Source organism: Choloepus didactylus, chromosome 2 (assembly GCF_015220235.1).
Source record: "Choloepus didactylus isolate mChoDid1 chromosome 2, mChoDid1.pri, whole genome shotgun sequence".
Classification (NCBI taxonomy): Eukaryota; Metazoa; Chordata; class Mammalia; order Pilosa; family Megalonychidae; genus Choloepus; species Choloepus didactylus.
Genome location: NC_051308.1, coordinates 59,542,855 through 59,566,632, shown reverse-complemented (window position 1 = coordinate 59,566,632; position 23,778 = coordinate 59,542,855). Strand labels below are relative to the sequence as shown.

The following is a 23,778-nucleotide window of genomic DNA, read 5'->3' as shown; positions in this document are numbered from 1 at the left end:
GAGCTGAAGCCTCAGTCGGCCTCCTGGATCCCAGGCGTCCTTCCCGGATGCCCCCCACCTTCTTGACTTCCCCCCACCCCTGCCAGCCCCAGCCCCTGAGTGAGCTCAGTCTGAGTAAATAGGAGCCACATCAGAGAGGGTCTGATTTCCTGGCCTGGAGAAGCCCCAGGCTCCGGGCTGTCTTCACTCACCTTGAGGACAATCTCCACAGTGAAGACGGAAGTAAACGCAATGTCGAAATACCCAAGGATCTGGGGACAGGTCAGGGGGTGACAGAGAAGGGGAAGGGAGAAGCCAGTGAGAGGAAGGATGAAGTAATGATTCCACTGACATCATCATCATGATCATGCAAACCAGGCAGAGAGCCTGTCTGTGCTCCATGTGGCGATGACACTGTGCAGAAGGGGTGGGGTGGCCCTCAGGGAACTTAAACTCTAAGAAATTCTGATGTTTGCAGCCACCTAGAGGATACAGCTGGGTTCTGAGCACCAGAGGGAGGTGTGACCTCCCTCCCTGGCCAAGGTGGGTGCCAGGGAGGGGCACAGAGCCTGCAGTGGTGGGCTGGGGGGAGAGGGGGTTCCTCACCTGATTCCTGACCGACTGGGCCCGGATGGGGTCCTCCGCTGCCAGGGCGGCACTGCTGAGCAGGATGAAAAGCAGGATGAAGTTGGTGAACCAGGTGGCGTTGACGATGCGGTGACACAGGACACGGATCCTGGTGAGGCGGGTGGGGGTGGGGCAGGGGAGATGTTAGCTGCAGCCTCTGTCCTGCAGAAGACACAAGATCCCCTCACCCCTTCCCAGGGTCAGTAGAGAAGTATACCCTGGCTACTGGAGGGTCCTCTGGCTGTACATGCAGGGGCCCTGCCCCCCACTCTGTCCCTGTTTTCTGAAGCCTTGGCCCCATCTCCCAACCGAGCCCCTCCCCTTCTTCCCCACCCCCATACACCACCACCATCACCCGCGGTTTCTCCACCAAAAGAAATAGGTGGGCTCATCTCCATCCGTGAGGCAGACAGATGAAACTCCATATTTATGCATATTTTGAAGGTGTCAGATTATGAAACCAATAAAAACTACAGGTCCCCCCTTTCTGTTCTCTTCCCCCATCTCTTCTTACCTGCCACATCCATTGGCCTCTTGCTTTCAAACCCTGTCCCTATCTAATGGTACTCTCGGGAAGGAATCAAAAAACATAGTCCCTCTTAGGTGTAAGCAACTGGTAAGTTTCAAAGCATCACTTCCAGAGATGCTGGCACAATGACACCAGGTTTAAGCTAAAGGAATGAATTTCTCATAGTGGAATTATAGGCACAGAGAATCAGGAGTAGGAGATCTTTTTAGGGCAGAGAAGCAGCCCTCTCTGAGAGCCCCATCAAACACCCTGCCCAGCATTAGCAGGCACCACCCACTTATTGGTGGGGCTGAAGATGAAGAAGGAGCTGGCTTCTGGAATGGGCACTGCCTTCTCTTTCAGCTGCAGTTCAGCCAGGGGGCGTGGTCGGGGGCTTATTGGGATCTCAGGCTCATCTTCTTCATCATCCCCTGTGGGGAGAAGGGGGAGGAGAAATTGGGGGTGCCTTCCCACCCCTTGCAGCTCTCCTGGCTCTGTGCTCTGAGCCCTCCTATGGGTCCCAGACGCTGGCAGGCAAAGGTGGTACCAGGCTGATGTTGGCAGGAGGATGTCAGCAGTCTGCTCCCCTTCTCTGCAGTGAGCTGGTTTGGGCTATCAGGGGTGGGTGGGGCAGGCCCAGACCTTCTGCATGTAGAGTCAGGAGCAAGGTCAGGGAGCCTTGCTGCTGTGTTTTCTTTCTCAGGGCTGGTCCCACGTGGCCTCCAACGCCACAGGCTGGGGGGTAGGGGAGCCCTGCTTCAGATGAGAGGACTTGAGTTCTGGTCCTGGGCTCTACCAACAATTTGCTGTGCAACAAGTTCCTCCCCTGTCTGAGCTTCAGTTTCCCAGTTTGTGAAAATGATGTTGGGGCAGGAGGGTGGAGTTGAAATAAATGGACCGTAAGCTGGAATCCCTAGAATCTAAGGCTTAGAATCCTGGGCTAAAGAGTCTAAAACTAATAATTTGAGAGGAACTGCAAGCATGAAAAAAATCAATCAGTATTTCCTGAGCTTCAGCCAGTCCCCAGGACCATGCCAAGTCTGGAAGAGGACAGAATGGGCAGAGGAGGAAGAGACAGGCATTTCAGGGACATTTGCTGGGTCTCATGGCCCCCTGGGAGAGCTGAGCACCTGAGGTTCTCAGCCGCAGTGTGTGGGAGGTCCAGTGACTGCCCTGGTGCGCCCTCGCTAATGTTGGGATGACCCTCCTTTTGCAGCTACTACTCCAGGCCCTTATTTCCAACAGCAGCTGCCTCTTGCCTCTCCCCAGGCTGGCCCCTGCCCTCCTGCCAAGGACCTGGGGCAAGGTGGAAAGTGTCAGGTTAGGTGTGTTCAGGCTCCTCAGAATGGAGATGCGATTTAGGTGGAAGCTGAGAACCCAGCAGGTTCCCAAGCTGGAGAAGGCAGGATCTAGTGTCTCCTGGCTTCTCTGAGGGTCTCTGCCAGGTCCAGAAAACCACAGGAAGGGCAGGGGATGCATTTTGTGCTTAACTGCAGGGACTGTTAATCCTTAGAGTTAGCATATTTGCTTTCTTTTCCCTCTTAATTCTTATTTCCTCTAGGTCCTTTTTGTTAATTTTACCATACATATCTCTTGTTGAAAAACCACTTCAAATTATTTTGGAAAGAGGCCAGATATAAATAAACATTTTCAGTCCCCCTCAGTAAGACTCCAACTGCCCAACCCACATGGCCTCTAGCCTCCACCCTTCCTACTTCTTTCCAGCCCCTTCCCTTTCCCCTGGAGTCCTCATCTCGCAGACCCCAGGTTTCCCAGGTCATCCACCCTCCCACCAGCACACTGGCCACTCCCAACTAACAGAAGGTGGTTACTAGAGGAAACAACTTAAGAAGAATTATTCTAAAACCTAAATATTCATTTCTGGAAGACAGCCTTCAAATTTTATTAAAGTCGTCTACTCTCAGCTCTGTCTTCCCCACACTTCACTTGGCAAAATCATTGATTCATTCTATGTATTGAGTGCCTACTAAGTGCCAAGAACTGTGCCAGTTAGAGTGTGAGAGCTTAGAATCATCGGGGAAAACAGATGCAAATTGACTGATTCCAGAAATAGATGGAAAATTGCCCTAGAGACCCAGTACTCTGAAGGATCACAAGTGGGCTAAGAGAGAACCTGAGAGCTCTTGGGCACCAGGGCTCTTCCAGAAGGCCTTTTAAGATTCACCCAGCTTGGTTTTGCTCACTCAGTCTGTTGCTCTCGTTGGTACCGATGAACAGGGATTCTGCAGCGACCACTGGCTAGTTGAATTTATGAGATGTTTGTAGTTTATCCATGGCTCTGTCTTACCCAATCTTCCTCCTCCCTCTGCCCCTGTCTCCTTTATGATTTTTCCAAAATTATGGTTGTGTTCATCCCTGTATCAGTCCAGCCCTCAGCCCTGCCTGACATCAGATGTGATTGAATCTGTCCCATCTCCTGCACCAGGTGGATGGGACGTGCCCTTGTTCACCATCTCTCCTGCGTGGCCGCCACGGAATACATGTGTGCCCACACCTCTCTCTACTCCTTGAAAACAGGGTTCTCAGCACTGAAGCACATAGCTGGCACTCAACAAACCCTTGCTGAATTAAGTGAAAATAAAAGGTGTGGATTTTTCTATTGTGTGTACTGTACTGAGGGAGAGGCAGGCTGGCAGATGGCTTCGTTGCAAGGCTAAGTGCAAAAGGGACGTCAGCAGCGTCCAGAATTCCTCATGGAGGAGTTGGGATAGAGAACACGCAAGAGACCGTCCCTGGGGAGAATTCAACACCAGCATGCTCCCCCATGGTCCCAGCACCCCACTCCAGCCCAGGCTCGAGGACCTCACCTGGGAAGTCAGCTGAGGGGTAGGGATCCTTCACCTCATTGACATTAGATTCAAACTCATCAATTTTCAGCTGTAGGAAGGAACATGATGAAGATGAAGATAAGAACAAAAGCTGTAGTTTCCATTTATTGTGCATTTACTGGAGGGCCAGTGCAGTCTTCCTTCCCCTCATTTAATCCTCCCTGCAGCCAGAGTGTAGGTAACATTAGGATTATTACTGTCTTACAAACGAGAAAGACAGGCCCATAAAGGTCAGACAACTGCCCAAGCTACCAAGCAGCAACGCCAAGACCTAAGCCCAGCAGCCCGAGTGTGTCTTCATGGCACCTCTTGCATGGTTCTCTGGAAGAGAGCTGAGCTCCCCAGGCCAGCAGCCCCAGCCCTTCTGGGGCCCAAAACCCCAACCCTGTGAGCTGCTCTCTCAGCCTCCAGGAAGGATGAGCTGAGCCAGCCTTGAACGAACAGGGTGGGGCTGGAAATAGTGGGGAGCCAGTCCAGGCTCTTTAATGAATAGTGGGTATCAAGTGGGGGAGGGGGCCACCTTCTTGTTCTGGAACGAGGTGCTGGGACTCTGAGAAAGTCCGGTTTCCCAATGAGAAAGTCCAGTTTCCCAACGGAAGGTGTCTCTCAGTAGATGCCGTCACCTGGTTAAGGTAACAACATAACCACTCCCCTGCCTCCTCGCCCCACCCCACTAGCACTGTAAGGCACAGTGGTGAACCAGGGGACTTTTGTAGGTCCTCCCATCTGCCTCTGAAAATAGTCATGTGATGGGCTCACCTTGGCAGTGGTGGGGATGCCCTCACCCTTGGGTTTCTGTTCCAGCTTCTTGGCCAAAATTGACTTCTCCTCCTCTGACTTGTCTGGGAGACCCCTGAAACAAAAAAATCAAGAAATCCCGAGGTGGAGGTCCAACCAGAAAGTTCTCAGGGATTCTGCTCAGCCTGACAATGCCCTCAGGGACACTCACACTCAGGGCTCTGTGGCTCTCTGGAGGAAGGGGCAGCTTTGGCCATCAAATTGGAAGGGCTGTTGGCCTGGGCAAGCCCATGTTGAGAGAGCTTGATGCCCAGCATGGGCCCGTGGCAAATTATGGGTCACTGTTCAGTTATGTTCAGTATTCTTTGATTGGTTTTGCACCTGGTTCATAAAGAATTCACAGCATGGAAGCTTGGTTTGGTCCAAGACTGAGCTCAACTATTTGGAAATCTCTTCGGAGATACCTGAACTCCTTTTCTAGTCTCTCTCTTTCTCTCCCTTTGTCTTCCCATCTGGCCTCTACCTACCCCACCCTAGGCATCCCTTTCCCGCAGATATGAGCATTGGAGGAAGCAAGCCTTTGGTTAGAACTTAGTCCCTAAAAGTGTGATTCTCAGACTAGAAGCAGTGACGCCACCTGGGAGCTTGTTAGAAAGAGAACCCCAGAAATTCTGAAGCAGAATCTGCATTTTAGCAAAATCCCTAGGTGATACATTTGTACTTTAGGGTTTGAGAAGCACTGGTCCAGAAGACTAGTCCTGCTTCCACAATCAGAAGAGGAGTCCCAGAATTAAGTCACAAAATCAAAGATGGAGACAATTGTAAAGGACCTGAGAAATCAATCCCCACTGCATAGATGAGAGGCCTGGGGCTCAGCAAAGGGAAATGCCTCCCTTCAAGAAGCACAGTGACTAGGTGCAGGGCTGGGAAGAGAATTCATAGAAACCCCCATCATAGTACCCTGGCCCAACCTAGGCCTATCTAGAAGGACAGAAGCCTGCCCACAAAGGTCAAGGGTCATGGTGTCAAGGCCCCTGCTCATCAGGCTCCTGGGGGGCATAAGCCCATCTCTGGGGGGCATCAGCCCATCTTTGGAGGGCCATGGCCACCCCAGTTGAGCACTCCAGGTCCCTCCCCAGCTGCAGGTGCAGATCTCACCTGGACATCTTCCTGCGTTTTTTCTCCTCATCCTTAGCCTTTTGAGCAGAAGTCAGGCTCTCTGCCTCAGCCAGGTTGTCCACGGCAATGGCCAGGAAGACGTTGAGTAGGATGTCTGAGGGTGTCCAGCTAAGGAGCTTCGGGGTGTGGGTGCAAGGGGAGACTCCTGAGCAGGAGTCCTGCCCTGCCTGCTTGGTAGGACCTAACCCCACTTGCCTGGTGGGGTAGTTGGAGCCCCTCTTGCCAGAGCTACCCCATGGGAGGTGGTCACCTTAGGGATGTGGGATGAGCATCCTCAAGGCACCTGCCTGCAGACAGTGCCCATGACAGGGCCTGAATCCACTGTGGCCTTTGAATCCCATCCATTTCCTGCCCAGAACTGCCCTCAGCAGCCACACTAGGTTGAGTTAGGAGCTAGTGAGGCACTGCAAGCGAGAAGCACCCCTGTGAGCTCAATGAACAGCAGTTCTCTCTCTCCCCCTCCCCACAATATCAAATTCCAGAGTGCAGGCATCAGGACCCCTTGGGACAGCTCCCTTTCTGGTCTCATCCATCTGACCCTCCCATCTGCTCCTCTTATCTCTTGGCCCACCCTGGCTCAGACTGGTCCCAGAACCCACACTGACCACCCCTGGCCACCAGGCCCTGGTTCTTCCCTGCCTGCCTTCCAACCCTTGTCTTGCCATCCTCACTGCTCTTTGGTCAAACCCTGTCCTTTCCCTACCTGCCCCATGCTCACCAGCCCTTCAGGGGTTAATTCTTACCCCTGCAAAAAATCACCCCTATGGTTCTCTAACCTTCCTGGTGGAAGATATTATCCTACAGCTATAACTGCATTTGTTATGTCCTATATCCCTTCCCCATGAGCCTGGAGCTCCCCTCCAGGCAGAGAGCCTAGATGCCTGGGAAATGAGCACCCTTAACTCTTGTTTCAAGCCCCGCTCCCACCCCTTTCCCTGAGCTGCTCTCTGCACCCTGCTTCAAAGGGGATACAGTTGCCACAGACGAAAAGTATGATGAAATAAATGCACACAAGCATTCCAGGATAGGAAGGCCCGCCATAGGCCATGATCCCGTTGTACATCACTGAGTTCCAGTCTTCACCTGTCAGGACCTAGGGGCAGAAGGAGGAAAGGGGATGGTAACACAAACGGACTTGAGAGTCCCCTGTTGGAACTGCACTGCTCAAAAGGCCTCTTCCCTCTCTGCAAGCTTCTCCCACACCTCTCCCCTCCTCGATCACTTCATCCCTTGGCACAGGATGAACAGTTTCTGCTCTCCTCGTTGCAGCTCCTTCAATGATCTAACATATCATTGTTGGCTCTCAAGGGCCAAGGAAGCTGACTGTGCGGTCGCCAGTTCCCTTTGCTGTGTTCCCAATCCCCAGGCCCCCTGTCGGGTCTGCCTCCAGGGATAGTGTAAAATGTTCAGTCTTTTGAAAGATGCGATGACCAGCCAGTTGGATGAACAGAAGAAAGAGAGGGTGAAGCCACTGTGGGACCAACCGATTGTCCAGACACTGCCCTTCCGGCTGGTACCACGAGGTGCTGCTACTCCTGACACACCGTCACTGGCTATGACAGAGAGGAGTATAGTGTGGGCACACCAAGAAATTCCTCCATGAGTTCCATGACTCATAACCATGCTCCCTTGGGTGACTTTTAGGGAATGGTTGGCTGAGCCACGCTTCCCGAGTGAGAAATGGTTTTCGTTTCTTGGGGCTTTCACTACCTGGCAAAGGGAGAGCTCGCCTTGGCTTGACTTTGCCCTCAGAGATGTGAGTAGCACATGTGGAGAGAAAGCACGCATCTGGGCTCCCAGCCCACTGCAACTCCATTCATTAAATATTATCCTCTGTGGGCCAGCACTGTGCCAGGCACAAGGGACCAAGGCAAACAAGACAAACTGGGCACAGTTCCTGGCCTCAGGAGCTTAGAGTCCCATAGAGGAGACAGATAAGCAACTATTACAGTGGAGGGAAGCTCAGGTGGTGAGAGAGTGGGGAGAGACATGGAATGGAAACCAGCAGTCAGAGAAGGCTTCCTGGAGGAGGTGACACCCATCCTGATCTTGAAAGGCAAGAAACAGGATGCAGCGACCGCAGCAGAGGACACTGCACACAGGCAGCCTACCTGGAAGACACTGATGAGGGCCTGGGGGAAGTTGTCGAAGTTGCTGCGCCGCACCTCCGTGTCCTCGAAGTCGTACCTGCCCCCAAAGAGCTGCATGCCCAGCAGGGCGAAGATGACAATGAAGAGGAAGAGCAGCAGCAGCAGGGAGGCGATGGAGCGGATGGAGTTGAGCAGGGACGCCACCAGGTTGCTCAGCGACGTCCAGTACCTGAAGAAAGAGGAAGAGCGAAGTGGAGAGGAGGCAGGAGCTCTCCCTGGTCCTCGTGAGGTCTAGACGGGCTTGGGAGAGAGGCTGAGGACTGACGGCATGCGGAGGGAGAAAGGGCCATCTGGGGGCTGGCAGCCCTGGGCTCCTGGCTGCCCCAACCGCCCTTTCCTTCCTTCCTGCTGGCCCCTTAGCTCAGGTTATAATTGCCCATTCCTTAGTAGGACTGCTGATTAACCTGTGGTTCTGTGAGAGCAAGGACCACTTCTCTTAGGTGTACCCCACATCCCCGGTGCCCAGCCCAGCTCACACCAGCACTCAGGAAATAAATGCAAATAACGAACACATCTCCTTTCCCCTCACTGCTCTCTGGTCTCTCCCTGATTCTTTGCTCCCCTCCTCCTTTCTTATTTCCAGCCCTCTTTCATTAATTCTCTCCCCCTTTCCTCCCACCTTCCTTCCCTTCTTCCCTCTCCCAGTCTGTCCTTTTCTCTCCATCATCTCTCTTTCCCACTGCCCTCTCTCCCTGTCCTGCTGTATGACAATGGTAAGAGGCAAGTAGAAGAGAAATGAGGTCAAAATGGGGAGAGTCATTTTCCTTCCACAGAGGGAGGTTATATCAAGGAGGGAGAGAAGCCCAGGCCAAGGGGCCACGTGTGGCCTCGCACAGCCCCCAGACCACCTAAAACAAGATGGTGTCTGCTCGGAACCCCCAGAGCTCCCATCCAGCCTGGCCCTCACTTGGTGATCTTGAAGATCCTCAGGAGGCGGATGCAGCGGAGAACAGAGATCCCCAGGGGTGTCATGGCACCCGACTCTACCAGCAGGATCTCCAGGATGCCACTGCACACCACGAAGCAGTCGAAGCGGTTGAAGATGGACATGAAGTACTGGCGCAGGCCCAGCCCGTACATCTTCATCAGCATCTCAATGGTGAAGAGGGACAGCAGCACCCGGTTGGCAACATCTGTAGGGTTAGCGGGGGTCAGCACGTCCCAGCCCCTCACTCTCCTTTCCTTTTCCTGCCTCTGAGTCTTGGCTTTGGTCAACCCCTTGGGCCAGGACACCCTCACCATGCTTCCAAGGCACTATCCTTTCATATCTTCAAAATCCAGTAAAATCTGGGGAATTTTTGCCCAGGGGAGGAACTCCAATCTAGATTTCTAAAAATCTGAGCCATACCATATTTAACAGGAAGAAAGTTTGATGACTTTCCAGTTCATGAAGTAGTGTAGCCTCTGCTATTCCCTCATTACTACACACCTCTCTCTCTCCTGCTAAAGGAAGGGTCCCTCCACCCACCTAAAGCCGATCTGTCCACTCATACTTTGAGCCACCTCCCCCTCCCCCATCACCTCCAGATCCCCACTGTCAACGATTCCTTTTTTCCCCTGTATATTTAACCTCTTCCTTTCAAATGGATCCTCCATCAATACTTTTGAATACCCAAGTCTCTAGCTCCTGCTCTAGCTCTTTCCCTGTCACACCCAAACTACTCTCATCACTCCACCAACACAACTCTCCAGGGTCCCAAATCAGCTCCTTGTTGCCAAATCCAGTGAACATTTTAATCCTCATTTTCCTGACCTCCCAGCAGCAACGGGCACTGTTGACCATTTTCTTGCTTTTTACAAACACTCTCTTTGCTTCTCTGATGCCATACTCTTCTGGGTTTCTTCTACTTCTCTGGCTTTGCCTAAGCCTCCTCTGAAGACACTCTCTAATCATTGAGTGCTGGGTTTGAGCTTTGGCCCTCTTCCCTCCTCACTGAAGACACTGTCCCCTGGTGGTTTTATCTAAGATCCCAGCCTCAATTGCCATCTTTATATCAACAGCTCCCAGATTTTAATTCCTTAGCTTGGACCTCTCTTCTGAGCTCCAAACCCGTTTTTCCATCTTCCTCCTTGACATCTCCATCTGGATGTCTCAAACTCAACATCCAAAGACAAGCTCATGGGGCTGCCCATCCTCTCCCAATTCTCAATAATACCTGGTCATTGAATGTCTTCCCCTCTCAGTAGGTGGCACTACCATCCATTTACCTGCATAGGCCAGAAACCTCAAATTCATCTTTGACTCCCTTGGAGGGCCATGTTTACGTTCTTGTCCACATTTGGTCTTTGATAATGCATTGGTGGTGCAGGGCATAGATAAGGCGCCCTCAAGAAAGACTAGTAGCAATGAATGAATGAATGGATTCATCTGATCTGTGGCTTTTCTCCCTACCTCATCCCCATCAAAAAAAGACTATCTTCTTTTCCTATTTCTTTTCCTTCTTTATCTCTTTCATCATTTTGAATATAGTCTCTTTTGTGCTGTTCTATTATCTCAGGTTCCTGGGGATGCTAGCTCCTGATGACTCTTCCTCAGGGTGGCTCTATTCCTTATTTGGTTTGCAATTTTTTATTGTGAGCTCATCTTCAGGAAACTCTTTTCCCTGCAGGAATTCTGTAAGCCTTGGGTTGAAAAGCATCCTCAAAGAGTGGCTTGTGTTTGCTTCTGTTGGGCACCCCAGGGGTTTCATTTGTCTAAGACTAGTTTTTACGTTACTCTCTTAGCTTAGGATTCCTGCACCATGAAGCGTAGTGCAAATTGGACCCCAAATCTGGTCAGACAGACTTAAATTTTTACTTTTCACTTGACACATTTTTCCTTCCTCCTAGAGCCTCCAGTAGTGATTAACCTCCAAACTCCTCCCATGCCCCAGTGAACAGAGAGATTTTTGTCTCTCTTACATGGGGAAAGCCCCTTCCAGGGTGATGGCTCTCTGCAGGGATGTCAGTTCCAATTTACCACCTCTTGCAGGCCAGAGTCCTGTCTCTTGTCCCTGCATAGACATGAAGGACCTAGGTTTATCCTAGGGCCTGTCCACTAAGCTAAGAGAGCAACATAAAAATTAGTCTTAGACAAATGAAACCCCTGGGGTGCCCAACAGAAGCAAACACAAGCCACTCTTTGAGGATGCTTTTCAACCCAAGGCCTAGCTGTCACCCGTAGGGACTAGGTCTGTGTTGAAAATGCCCCTGGAAGTGAGCTCATAAGTCACTGCTCCAGCTTTGGGTTGCTTCTTTGTTTCTGCCACCTAAAAACTTCCCTTTCTCTCTCTCTGAAGTATTGTTAATATAACTTATGCAGCATTACTACTTGCGTATGTGGGAGTGAGGGTGGTGGTTAGTTTTTCCACCATGTTGTTGGAACTGGTCCTCCTTTCCTCTCTCTCTCTCTTTTTTTTCCTTTATTAGAGAAGTTGTGGGTTTACAGATCAATCATGCATAAAATACAGGATTCCTATATACCACCCTAGTATTAACACTTTACATTGGTGTGGTACATTTTGAATTGATGAAAGCATATTTTTATAATTGTACTATTAACTAAAGACCATGGTTTAACTTAGGTCCGCTGTTTAAGTAGTGTAGTTCTATGGATTTTTTTAAAAAAATTATTGTTACCATATATACAATCCAACATTTTCTCCTTTTAATTACATTCAGATATATATTTCAGTGCTGTTAGTTATATTCAAAAAGTTGTGCTATTATCACCACCATCCATTATGAAAACATTTTCATCATTCTAAATAGGAACCTTGTACATTTTAAGGCTTACCTTCCCATTCCCTATCCCCACCCCATCCTTTTGTGTCTGGTTTATTTCACTCAGCATGATGTCTTCAAGGTGCATCAATGTTGTAGCATGTATCAGAACTTCATTCCTTTTATGCCTGAATAATATTCCATTGTATGTATATACCACATTTTATTGGTTGAAGGACACTTGGGTTGCTTCCATCTTTTGGCAATTGTGAAAAACGCAGCTATGAACTTCAGTGTGAAAATATCTGTTGGAGTCCCTGCTTTCAACTCTTTTTGGTATTTACTTAGTAGTGGGATTGCCAGATCTAACAGTAATTCTATACTTAACTTTCTGAGGAACCCCCAAACTGCCCTCCTTTTCTCTTAACCTACTCATCGTCATCATCCAGAGCCCCCCCCACACACACACACACACAGGAAATCATCTAATAAGTGGATGAGGCTGACTGGTTTACCTTCCTCCAAGACTGGTCTTGCAAAAACTCAAATTTAATCATGTTATGTCCTCACTTATAACTTTTCTCTGAAGTTGAAAGTCCCAAAATTTTATTAAAGTACATGAGGCCTCTATGAGCAAACACATCTCCTGCCACTCTCTTAGTCACAGGCAAAATTCCAGTCAAATCAAAGTTTGTATGGCTCCCTGAATTCATAATGCTCTTTTACATGTTCATATCTTTGCACTTGATGCTCCTTCTGCTGAGATTCCATCCTCCCTTTGCTGCCTGGGGCCTATCCACTTACCCTCTAAGAGCTACAAGCATCTTCTTCCCTGAGAGCCTCCCCTTGGCACCTTATATTTACCCCAAGCATTGCCCCCTGTATATTGAATCGAAATTATTAACATCTGTCCTTTTCTCTAAGTAAGCTCCTTGAAGGCAAGAGTAGTGTATTCATTGTCTCTGTAGCCTGAGTTCTTTTTCTATGCCTATCACATAGAATGTATTTGATAAATAGTTGGTGAACGCCTGCTATTTTTGGTAGTAGGATTTGAACCTGGATGCTTAGAGTCCTAAATTACTGGTTATTTTTTTGTCTAGTGACCTCTCACTGGAGTTATTTGCCCAGACACCTGGGCAAGCAGCTGGAGGCTGTCCCAATATACTGCTGTCATTGCCCCTGGTGATGCCAAGAGGAAGGAAGTTGGGTGTGTCAGCTCTCCCACTGTGAAAGGAGGGTTCAAACCATATGACCCGGCACTGATAGCCTGTAATTTCTAGAAAATGTCAATATCTAATCAAGCTTTGCTGCAAAACCTGTGATGCCACTGGCTGACTTTGGCACCAGGCTACTTCTGGCCTCTCCCGGCTTCACTCTGCTCTCAACTCACCGTGCAGATGGGTTAGCCAGAGGGGCTGGTTGTGGTGCTCTGAGGCGATAGACAGGGTGTTGAGGGCAACGATCAGGATCACCAGCCAGTAGAAGACCTTGGACTTCACCATGTCGTGGCACTTCCAGCGGAAGATGCGGTTCCACTGCCTCCAGTGTCGGCTGCAGGCAGGAGACAGTGGAGGATGGAGCGGAGGAGCTGCTTCACTCCAAATGCCCACACCCTGTGGCCACCTGCAGCCAGACTCTGGCCCAACTTGATCTGATCACCCACTCTCCCCTCCAGCCACAGGAGAGGAGCTAAGGTCATGAGCCAGATAGATTTAAAGTCTTGCAAAGTTCCTCCTCTTTCAAAGGAGAATATTTGTGATGCCAACCTCAGAGGGAATTAAAAGAGATAATGTAAGCAAAATGCTCAGCATGGTGCCTGGCATAGAGGAGGAGCCCCATGCATTGTAATTTTAACTGAGACAACACTGAGATACTATGTTTTACCCATTAGGAAGGCAATTCTTTAACAAATTAATATTTGCTGAGGGGAAGGGTGTAGGAAAGGGCACTTTCATAGCACTTTTGTGGGCAGCAAATTGGCAGCACTCACCAATGTTTAAAATCAATAGGCACTTTGACCCAAAAATTCCATTTCTAGGAATCTGTCCAGCAGAAATGTTCCTACTTATGCACAAGAGTTTGTATACAAGGATATTCCCTACGTACTGCTTATATTTCCCCAAATTGGAAAGATTTGTTATACAAATCATGGTATAGCCATACTGTGGAATATTTTGAAGCCAATGAAACGAAGGGGTGTGTGTGTGTCTGTAGAGTTGCCCTCAATAGATATTTTTACATGAAGAATGCAAGTCACCAATTAATACGGGTATAACAGTTTTTCAACAAATATTTGGGGAGCACCTCCTATGTGCTGGGCATTGTCTAGGTTTTGTAGTGACAGCCATTAACATAAATAACCCCGTTATGCAAAAATGAAAGCCCTGGTGTGTTTGTGTGTGTGTGTGTGTGTGTGTGTGTGTGAGAGAGAGAGAGAGAGAGAGAGAGAGAGAGAGAGAGAGAGAGAGAGAGAGAAAGGGAGAGAGAGGGAGAGAGAGGTCTTGGAGGAATACAAATCAAACCATTACCGTGGTTACTTTTTTGAAGGGCAGTGGGGTCCTTCACTTTTCCTTCACATATTTCTCTATTTTTTTGCTCTTTTAAAATCACAATTATATATGCATTTGTAAAAGGAGATAAACAAACAAGCTGTCCTCTTAAGACAAAGGCGAGAGAACTAGGAGAGTCCCCTTGTCCCTTCCTGAAAAGCTCACTGCCCTGCCTCTTTGCAACACACCCCTTCCTTCTTCCCTTGTGGAGGTTTCTAGGACAAATTTCGTCTCCTGACTCTGCTCTGTCCAGACACTGACACCCCCACCCCCCGCAGGCCCCGGCTCCTGCCTAACTGTGCAGTATAAACAGGTTATCCACTTGGTGCCGTCTCTGATTGCCTGTTTCCTGAGGGTTCGGTCACTTCAGAGCCCCATGGAGCAAAAACTGGCCTTCCTTTCTCTGAAAGGCTGCCTTTCTAAGGGATCGGAAAGCAACTCTAAAGCCACCAAGCGGAAGGTAAGTGGGTTCCAACTCCACGGTCTCAGGGAGCTTGGGCTGGGAGCATGCGGGGCAGAGGGTTAGATAGATACTCACATGAACTGGATGATTTTGTTCAGGCCCTCGATTTCATACAGGCTCTCCGTGTCAGAGCCACCTTCGTCCAAAGACAGCTTCCCTGCAGATAGGAGACAGTTAGCCAGACTTGAGGGCCCCTCTGGGCTTGCAGACTTGGGCCAGGCACACCTGGAAAGGGCACAATGAGGAGACATCTGCAAGAGGGGGTCCTAGGGACCCAGATCCTTCTGTGCTTTCCTGAGACTCAGATTCCCAAGAGCCGAAAAGCCCCATCTTCAGGGGAGGGCGGTTATGGGGGGGCAGCACAGTGCTATGGGAAGACCCCAGGACTCAGAGTCAATGGTAGAGTCAAATATACCATTTGGAGATGGAAGGCTTTGGGCAAGTCGCTTACCCTCTAAGTGCCTCATCTGTGTCATGGCAATATTATACCTGTTCCATGGACCTCCCAGGCTTGCTGGAGGGTTAAATGAGTAGTGGCTCTCTATGTTGTGGGAAGGGATGCTGATGACAGCCTTTGGGCCCAAACCTTCTCTCAAGTCCTCAACGTCCATGACCTCGCCCTGTGTGATCCAGCTCATGTAGCCTCGAAGGTCCTCCTCCAGCTGCTGCTTCTCCCGGAGCTTCTGGAATGTTCCCCTGGACTTGGCCTTCTCCCTCTCCTTGGTGAATTCCCTGGAATGGAACAGGGGAGAAGGGGAGGGGAGGAGACGAGACAAGGGGGGTCGGAGAAGGGCTGAGCTTCCCAAGGACAGGGAGAGAGCTCTCTGGCTGGACGTGCTCCTTCTTTTGATCACGGTGTGTCCGAGTGACCCTCGAGGCGGCTGAGGGGCAGCCCCTCTCACTGCCCCCTCACATTCCCCATCCTCCAGAATGCCTGGTAGCTCTCAGGCCCTCTTTCTCATTTCTTTCTTCTCATCCCACTTGTTTTATCCTACCTTGTGTTGGGGTTACCTTTGGACATTGGGGGCTAAAGATATGACCGTCCACTGCTCTAACCAAATCAGCCCTGGATCCTCAAATTGTCCTCACTGCCAAGACCCTTTAAGGCACCCTTATTTAATTATGCTTATAGACCTGTGGCCTGGGAGAACTGCTCTTGGGCCTAAAAGAAACCAGGTGGCAGGGTTGGAAGGAGAGGCTCTGATTCCCTGCCCTGAGGGAAGCGAGGGGTCTTCGGACCAGCAGAGGGCAGCCCTGGGCAGCAGCAGGGCCCCGAGTGGAGAGGGGGAGACTCCACCCAGCCATCAGCTCTGAGATCTCCCAGCCGCCCCAGCACCACCCAGAGCCCAGAGCCCGTCCCCTGGGACGGAAGAGTGAAAGGCAGAGGCTCTTGACCACAGAGCCTCTGGTAGTCCAGTGAAGTCTACGGATCCCTGGATCCCTTCTCGGAACCATGTTCTTAAACGCACAGAACAAAATCACAGCAAGACAAAGGGAACCAATTATATTACAATAGAGTTATCAAAAGGTTAAAAAATGTTTGTGATAGAGTATTATTAACTAAAGAGTTAGTTAATTCATTAATTAACTAACGAGATCTAGCTGCAGATATAAAAACTATGATAACTCCAAAGTAGTTTGTCAGTATAACATTTGCAACATCCCTAATGTGATATGTGCTTTCTATTGAGACAAGTCACTGGACTGCTAATCCACAGTAGTTAAAGGAAACAATAAATTTCAGTTAGATGTCAATGAAATATAAAGACAATTTTTTCCTATCCAAGTCCACAGACCCCCTGAATTCTCTCCACAGACTACTTGGGGGAAGTTTCCAGGGTGGGGTGATGTCAATGGGGAAAGGGGCTGTGGTCACGCCCAGCCTCTTCACTGTGGCTGGTGTGGAGGGGCCACAGCAGGGCTGTCCCAGAGAGAGTGCCGCTCATTAATAGTGGCCACTCGTACTCAGCACTTGTTAGGTGCTGGACTCTCTTCCAGGTACTTCTCATTATTAACTCATTCAGTCCTCACAACAATTCTAGGAAACGTGTACTGTCAAATTATTCTTATATTTCCTATTTGACAGATAAAGAAACAGTCACAGAGAGGTTAAGCAATTAGCAAAGGTCACACAGCTACCCAGAAGTAGTGCAGGGATTTAAATTTGGGTGGTCCAGCTCGAGTCTGTGCTTAATCAGAAGACTATGCTGCCTCTTAGGGCTGAGCATCTGCATATGCACATCTGCATATGCAAATGTAAAGGAGGAGGGCAAGAAGAAGCTTGAGGAGGAAAAGGGAAGAAAATTAAAAATTGCAGAGGGGGGTGGGGGACTACTGCCTGAATCTTCTATCTCTTCCTCGTTAACCAGAGAGACAGTTTTGGCCCAGTTGGGGCTAAAAGGGATCAGAGATGAGCCTGAGGTTCTAACCCACATCTCCTTGCCCTCCTCCTCCCCCTTATCCCTTTTTTCTCTTCTCCCTTCTTTTTCCTCCCCATTCTCCTCCCCTTCCTTTCCTTCTCCTTCTCCTCTCCCCTCCTTCTCCACTATCTCTTCTCCTCCTCTGCACCCCTTCATCATCCTCCTTCTTCTCCTTTCTCTCCTCCTCCTTCCCCTTTTCCTCTTCCCTCCTCTCCTTCCAGCTGCCTGCGAGCTTTCTTACCCACTCAGGACACCCAGCACCAGGTTGAGGATGAAAAAGGATCCCAGCAGAATGAGGGTGACGAAATAGATCCAGGGCCACTGGTTCCCAATGGCGTCGTTGACCTGGTCCGAATAGAGGTGTGAGTCCTGCCCTCTGGCTCGAGGGCTTAGGTCCCCCTGTCCAAGCCTGCCCACACTCAGATGCCCCACGACCCTGGGGAGCAAGGGGAGAAGCTGTCTGAGCTCAGAAAAGGGGACTTTTGTAAGACCTGGGTCTGGAAGGACCTCCCAAAGCAGGGCTTGCTGACTGTCCCCCTGGTGCAGGCAAGACTGACCCATTTTCCCCTCTGCCCCAGGGCATCTTCGATCGGCCCCCCTGAGTGACTCCTTCACGGATGGCATTTCCAGTTGGTCTCTTTACAGCAAATATTTTAAAACAGATGGAACACTAAAACGTCATGTCCTGAGGTTCCAACTGCTTCCTGAACAATCTCTGTAACCCTGCACAAGTCACCTAACCTCTCCAAGAATTTCCTCATTAGTCCAATGGGGAGGTTATGTGCTTTCTCTCCTCACAGGCTTGTAACAGAGGTGAAGTAACACACATGACAGTCCCTTGAAATTTTTAATAATTTGTTCCCCTAATATGAGCTTACAAGAAATATTCATACTAACCCTTTATGAATTAGAAATTAAAGGAGACAATAAATTTCAGTTACAGGTCAATGAAAAATAAAGACATTTTTTTTCCATTTGACAGTTTTTCAATTTTTTTCCCCCAGACATTATCACATGGTGATGAAGAGTGCAGGGATTAGAGCCAGAAGGATCAGAGTTCAATTCTTGGCCCTGCTGCTGACTAGACCCATAACTGTTGGCAAGTTACCCAACCTCTCTGAGCCTCAGTTTCCTAAAATGGGAACACTGGCTTCCATCGTTGGAGGATTAAATCAGAAATGCAACCCGGCTCGGAATAAACACCAAATAAAAAATATGCTCCCACAAGCTAACTGTTGTACAGCATTGACCATGTGCCAGGCATGCACTGTTGTAACTTGGTTAATCCTCCCCTACGATTATCCTTATTTAAGTACTATTATTCTTATTTAGAAGTGAGGAAACCAATAGCTGATAATATTTATACAGGAAAGCAGACTTGCCAGAGACAGGGAGAGAGACTCAAAGTGTCTTTCATCCCCTAAAGAGTCTGAGATTTTAGGCCATCGGGAATGAATTGCTCACAATCTGGCTTAGAGAAAAGTTAAGAGCTGAGACCAGAAACCACGGAGCTCCAGGTTTCCATTCCTTGTCCCCCCACTCCCCTCCTTGGGCCCTGCACAGACAGGGAGGACCAAAGCGTGCTGGGACACATACCCAGGACCTGTAGGGGGTCATGCACCTGTGACTGGCTTCCTGGGCGGACTGGAGAGCCCTCCCTACCCACTCCCCTCACGAGCCTGCGGATGAGGGGTGATGGCTCAGGCAGGTACGGGCCCAGACCCACCCAGTAAAGGACGTCGGTCCATCCTTCCATGGTAATGCACTGGTACACGGTGAGCATGGAGAAGCCAAAGTTGTCGAAGTGGGTGATGCCGTGGTTGGGCCCCGGCCAGCCGCCCCGGCACTCACTGCCATTGATGGTGCACGGGCGCCCCGAGCCCGTCCTGGCGCAGGGCGAGGGCTTCTCATTCTCCACCGTGGCCACAATGTCTGGAGGAGGAATAATGAGAGAAGAGCTACTTAACAGCCGTTTAAAACAATGGAGCAGTAGGTCTAAAGGCACACACTGCTGAAAATGCACACGACTGTTCCTTCTGGCCGTGTGGAGACAGATGAATGCTTGGGACCAAGGATTCAGCAATGACAGCGACAGGCAGCAGAAGTGATGTCTCAGGCCCCGGGGCCTCACTGGGGGCTCTGCTTCTAGGCTCATTGTCCTAGAAATTGTCCTCGAAAGTGTGACCTGTGAAGCAGGAGTGGCATGAGTGGCATTTATACCCAGAGAGCTTTAAACAAGGAGGTAGTTGCCTGGACAGGGTGGGGTGGGGGACGGGGGGCGCTCACCTGCTCTGACTGGAGAGTTCTGAGAGGCTAAAATGGAGATACTCAGAGGGTGCTGGGATTAGTGCTACAAGACATCCAGCTCAAGGGCAGGGGTCTGCTCTTAGGGGCGTCCCCAACAGGCCTCAGCCTGCCTTCCTCTTTGTTCCCCTGGATGGGGCTTTTACTGTCACCCAAATCCTGCAATTTCAATGATGTCCTGTATCCCCTTTTCTCTTAGGATATTTTATGGTCTCCTTTTGTGTTTTGTGTTTAGAGATCAGGTTAGCTCCTCAGAACTGGAACGTCCTCCCTGAAGATGGGAGGGGAGGACATTGCTGGTCCTTAGCAGGGTCCCTGACACCATGTAGTCAGGCAGCCCTGCTCCCAGACGGGCTCTGGAGCACCGCCGGTCAGCACTGGTCAAGAAAGGGGAACACCCAGTGAGACAGCCACATTTGGTTTGAAGGTTGTGATAGAAACTCCCTTCCTATTTGTCCTGATGCTTATTATAGGATGTAGGTTGTTATGGTGGTGGGAATAAGGTGAAGTGGGAGGGGATTAGGAAAGTGACCATTGAAAGCTTTATCAGAGTTTACTCTTTTGAGCTGGGTTTGGGATTTGCGTTGACTGCCCCTTGTTATCAGTGAGCACCATGAAGTGAAAGGAGTCTCCTGAAATGCTGCAAGACAAGGTGGTCTCTCCTTCCTGTGTGTTCAGGTGACTCAGATGCTGTGGCTGTGGGGGGAAGGGATAGTTCTGATAGAGGTCAAGTCTATCTTGGGTCCTGTGCAATTTCCTGTGTAGATCCCAAGGTAAGTGACACACCGTAAGGCAGCAGTTCTCCAAGTGCAGGACCTTGGATATAGTCAAAACTATTTTCATAATAATGCTAAGAAGTAATTTGCCTTTCTGTTACCCATTCTTTCAACAAGCTTACAGCGAAGTTTTCCAGAGGCTGTAGGACGGGTGATATCACAACAGATTGAAAGTGAAGCAAATATCAGAAACCCGCTGTCCTTCTATTAAGCCAGACATTAAGGAGACTTACAAAAAATGTAAAGCAATGTCACCCTTCTCACTAAATTTTCTTGGTTTGGGGAAATAGTTATTTTTCATAAAACTATTACATTTGTGGGTAACAGGTTCATTAATATTCTTTTAAAATGAATTAATAAAAATTGCAATATTTCCTCAGTTTTTACTTCTAATACAGTAAGTATCAATAGATAAAACCACATGAACAAAAGCTTTTTGGCATCCAATAATTTTTAGGAGTGTAAAGGGGTTCTGAAAGCAAAAATGCTTGAGAATTGCTGGTTTAAAGGCTTTAGCTCAAGTGCACCCAGACCTCTGACAACCCTACAGACAACCTCCTCAGCTCCTGGGTGTTTTTTTGAGGTCCCGTTCAGACCCTACTCTGTGGGTCCTGGTCCTGGGGGGTTAAAGCTAAAACTATGGGTACATGGGAAAGCACAAATTCAGGCTTGTCCTCAGGCCTCGTCGCAATTCAGAAACCCCCAAAGATATCACATTGTGTGTGTGTGTGTGTGTGTGTGTGTGTGTTGCATGGGGGGTAGGGATATTCAGAAGAAGCTATGGCCCAGGCCCCTGCCCATTTCCATGCTGGGCTGTACTTCCCCCAGCTGATCCTTGTCCAGGAGAAACCCATTGCCAAGATCAACAGGTGCGGGAAGCAATGGCCTAGCCCTGGTTCTTCTTCACTAGTTGGGGTGACTTCCCATTTCTAGTTGCCCAAGGGCCTCTCCCACCTCCCGAGTCCAGCCAGGAGCTCACCTGTCCCAGTGAAGTAGCAGGTCTTGTGCATTTTGCCCTTGAAGAGCTCCAGCCCGATGATGGCGTAGATGATGACCATAAAGAGGACAAGCAGGGCAATGTGGAACAGGGGGAGCATGGCCTTGAAGATGGAGTTGAGGACCACCTGCAGGCCTGCAGCGGGCAGGGCAGGGAGGAGAATAGACAGGTTGGCTCTCCTCGAGGCCTCACAGCCCTCCCTCTCCAGACAGCCTGGGAAGCCTCCGGGACACCAGGGTCAGAGGCGGCCCCAGAACTGGGGACTAGGGAACAGGATGTAAGAGGAGGAAGAGGGTCTGTCATGAAGGCACCGCCACTCACTGGGCACCCCCGACACCAGCCGGAGGGGTCTGAGCACGCGGAAGGCTCTCAAGGCCTTGACGTCCAAGCCAGCTCCTTTGCTGCTCATCGGGGCTGTGTTGCTTTGGATGAGGTTGACCTGTTCCAGAATCACAGTGAAGACCCTAGAGTAGAGAAGAGGGAGAGAGGGTCCTCATGGTCAGGGAGGCCATTTCCCCAGTGGTCTGGGGCCCTGAGCACTGTGTCCCACCCATGCTCATGGGCCTGTACAAAGGACTAGGAGAGAGAAGGCAAAAATGCTTCATTACCTGCTAACTCTGATGATTCGGTAATGGCTGTCTGGAGCATTTTATCGAAAAGGATTTTGAGGCCAAGTTCAGACTCATGGAAAGAGTATTGTGATCCATGGGTGATGTCTGCTCTGGGGGCCACAGTTGGGGTTTGAGGGGCATATGCTAGGCACTGGCATCCCCAGCCGAGAGGCTCAGTATACCCCACAGTGGGCTGAAGGTTATCAGAGCCCCTCACTCAAAGGCAGCACAGAGAAGAATGTATGAAGCTCGTTCTCCTTCTGGGCTTTTCCTCATTCTGCACTTCCTGATAAAATGCCTCTTTCTTGTTCACCCCTCCTCCTCCTCTCTCAACTTACTCAAATTTCCATTGTTATCTGAGGTTGTCTGAAAGCCACCTTCCCTGTGGATCCTTCTGACAACCAAACCAAAAGGGACGCATTGCCTTGTGAAACAATGCTGCACTGTGTGGTATTGTTTCCTGACATTCTATTATTCTGTATACATTTGTCTTGGCTTCCAACCAGAGTAGTTCACTGAGGGCAGAGACTGACTCAGAGAATTATTCCATCTTCCCTGTTGTTCCTAAAGCAGCACTGGATAATTAGTAGGTGGTCAACATAGTATTTACTGAATTGAAGGACAGCATGGTCTCTGGACTGCGACTGCCTCGTTTGAATACTGGCACTTAACTCCAGATGCTGTGTGACCTTGGGAAAGTTGCCTGACTTCCCTGTGCCATGGATTCCTTATCCAAAAATTGGGGAAAACAAGAGGATTGTGGTGAGGATTTGATGAGATATAAAGCACATAGTAAGTGCTCGATAAATGCTGCTGTTATAATTAGATGGTAGTTACTAGAGAGAAGGAACTAAATGTCCATTTTCATGAACCCAAATAACAGGTACTCCACAGAGGTCCATGTAATAAATGAATGAATGACAAAAGCTGAGAAGCTTATGAACATTCAGAAATTGCCACCCACTGGAACCAAACACATCATCTCCAATTTTGTGTGATGAATAAAGGATAAAGGAATTTAAATTTAAAGTGCCTACAGGGGTAGGGTGAGGTTTCACTCTTTCGCTCACCCCCCCCCAAACACTGGCTGTACTGCTGCTGGGGGCCACCCTCTGGTGGGGGCTGGGACAATACGAGGGTCCCCCCCTACACCTCTGGGATGGTGGCGGTGGAGGTGGTGGGCACAGTCCTCAGGAAGCCCCGTGACCTCGAATCCCCACCCCCAGGCCTCACCCCAGGAAGACAATGATGAAGTCGAGCACATTCCAGCCGCTGCGCAGGTAGGCATCCTGGTGGAAGAGGAAGCCGTAGGCGATGATCTTCATGGCGGCTTCAATGGAGAAGACGATGAGGAAGAAATACTCCAGCTTTTCCTGCGGGAGCAAACGCAGTCACGCTCACTTCTCTGGGCAGGACTCTCCGGGGCCTCCCTGTCTACTCAGCGTCACAGAAGCCCACACATCGCCCTATAAGGCTCTCCAGGATCTGGACGCCCTGCTCCCACCCCCACTTACCTCCCAGATCTCATCTCCATGGCACTTCCCCTTACTTTCTCCTCCAGCACACTGGATTTCTTGCTATTCCTCAGACACACTGTGTGCTCCTGCCTGGGGCATTTGCACTTGCTAGCCCTGTGCCTGGGCGCTGCCCACCTCCCACAGTCCCTCACTCCCCACAGGGCTTTGCTCAAAAGCCATCCCCTAACCGAGGCCTTCCCTGGCTACCTGAGTGCAAGCTCAGCTCCCTCCAACATCCCATGCTCCTCTTCCTTGCTTTGTTTTGTCTTCTTAGCACTTATCCCTGGCTAAGATACCACATATTTTCTTATTTATTTTGTTCATTGTCTTCCCCACTGGAACATATACTCTACGAGGTGAGGCAATTTTTGTCCACTTTCTCCACTGCTCTACTTCCAGTGTCCATAAC

The 23,778-nt window shown here is 49.8% G+C and overlaps 1 protein-coding gene across 1 annotated transcript in view; it reads right to left on the bottom strand.

The window, feature by feature from the left end:
- Positions 1–23,778, bottom strand: part of CACNA1S (calcium voltage-gated channel subunit alpha1 S) — a 69,041-nt gene that overhangs the window by 27,708 nt on the left and 17,555 nt on the right. The window contains exons 3-19 of the mRNA XM_037812241.1: positions 23,086–23,225; positions 21,563–21,705; positions 21,224–21,376; positions 18,891–19,096; positions 17,406–17,509; positions 15,331–15,476; positions 14,820–14,901; positions 13,123–13,283; positions 8,938–9,163; positions 7,992–8,199; positions 6,853–6,973; positions 5,860–5,974; positions 4,723–4,816; positions 3,943–4,012; positions 1,413–1,545; positions 586–715; positions 192–251 (exon numbers count right to left, since the gene is read on the bottom strand). Of these exons, the coding sequence (XP_037668169.1) occupies positions 192–251; positions 586–715; positions 1,413–1,545; positions 3,943–4,012; positions 4,723–4,816; positions 5,860–5,974; positions 6,853–6,973; positions 7,992–8,199; positions 8,938–9,163; positions 13,123–13,283; positions 14,820–14,901; positions 15,331–15,476; positions 17,406–17,509; positions 18,891–19,096; positions 21,224–21,376; positions 21,563–21,705; positions 23,086–23,225 (2,292 nt within the window). The remainder of the gene's footprint in view (positions 1–191; positions 252–585; positions 716–1,412; positions 1,546–3,942; positions 4,013–4,722; positions 4,817–5,859; positions 5,975–6,852; positions 6,974–7,991; positions 8,200–8,937; positions 9,164–13,122; positions 13,284–14,819; positions 14,902–15,330; positions 15,477–17,405; positions 17,510–18,890; positions 19,097–21,223; positions 21,377–21,562; positions 21,706–23,085; positions 23,226–23,778) is intronic.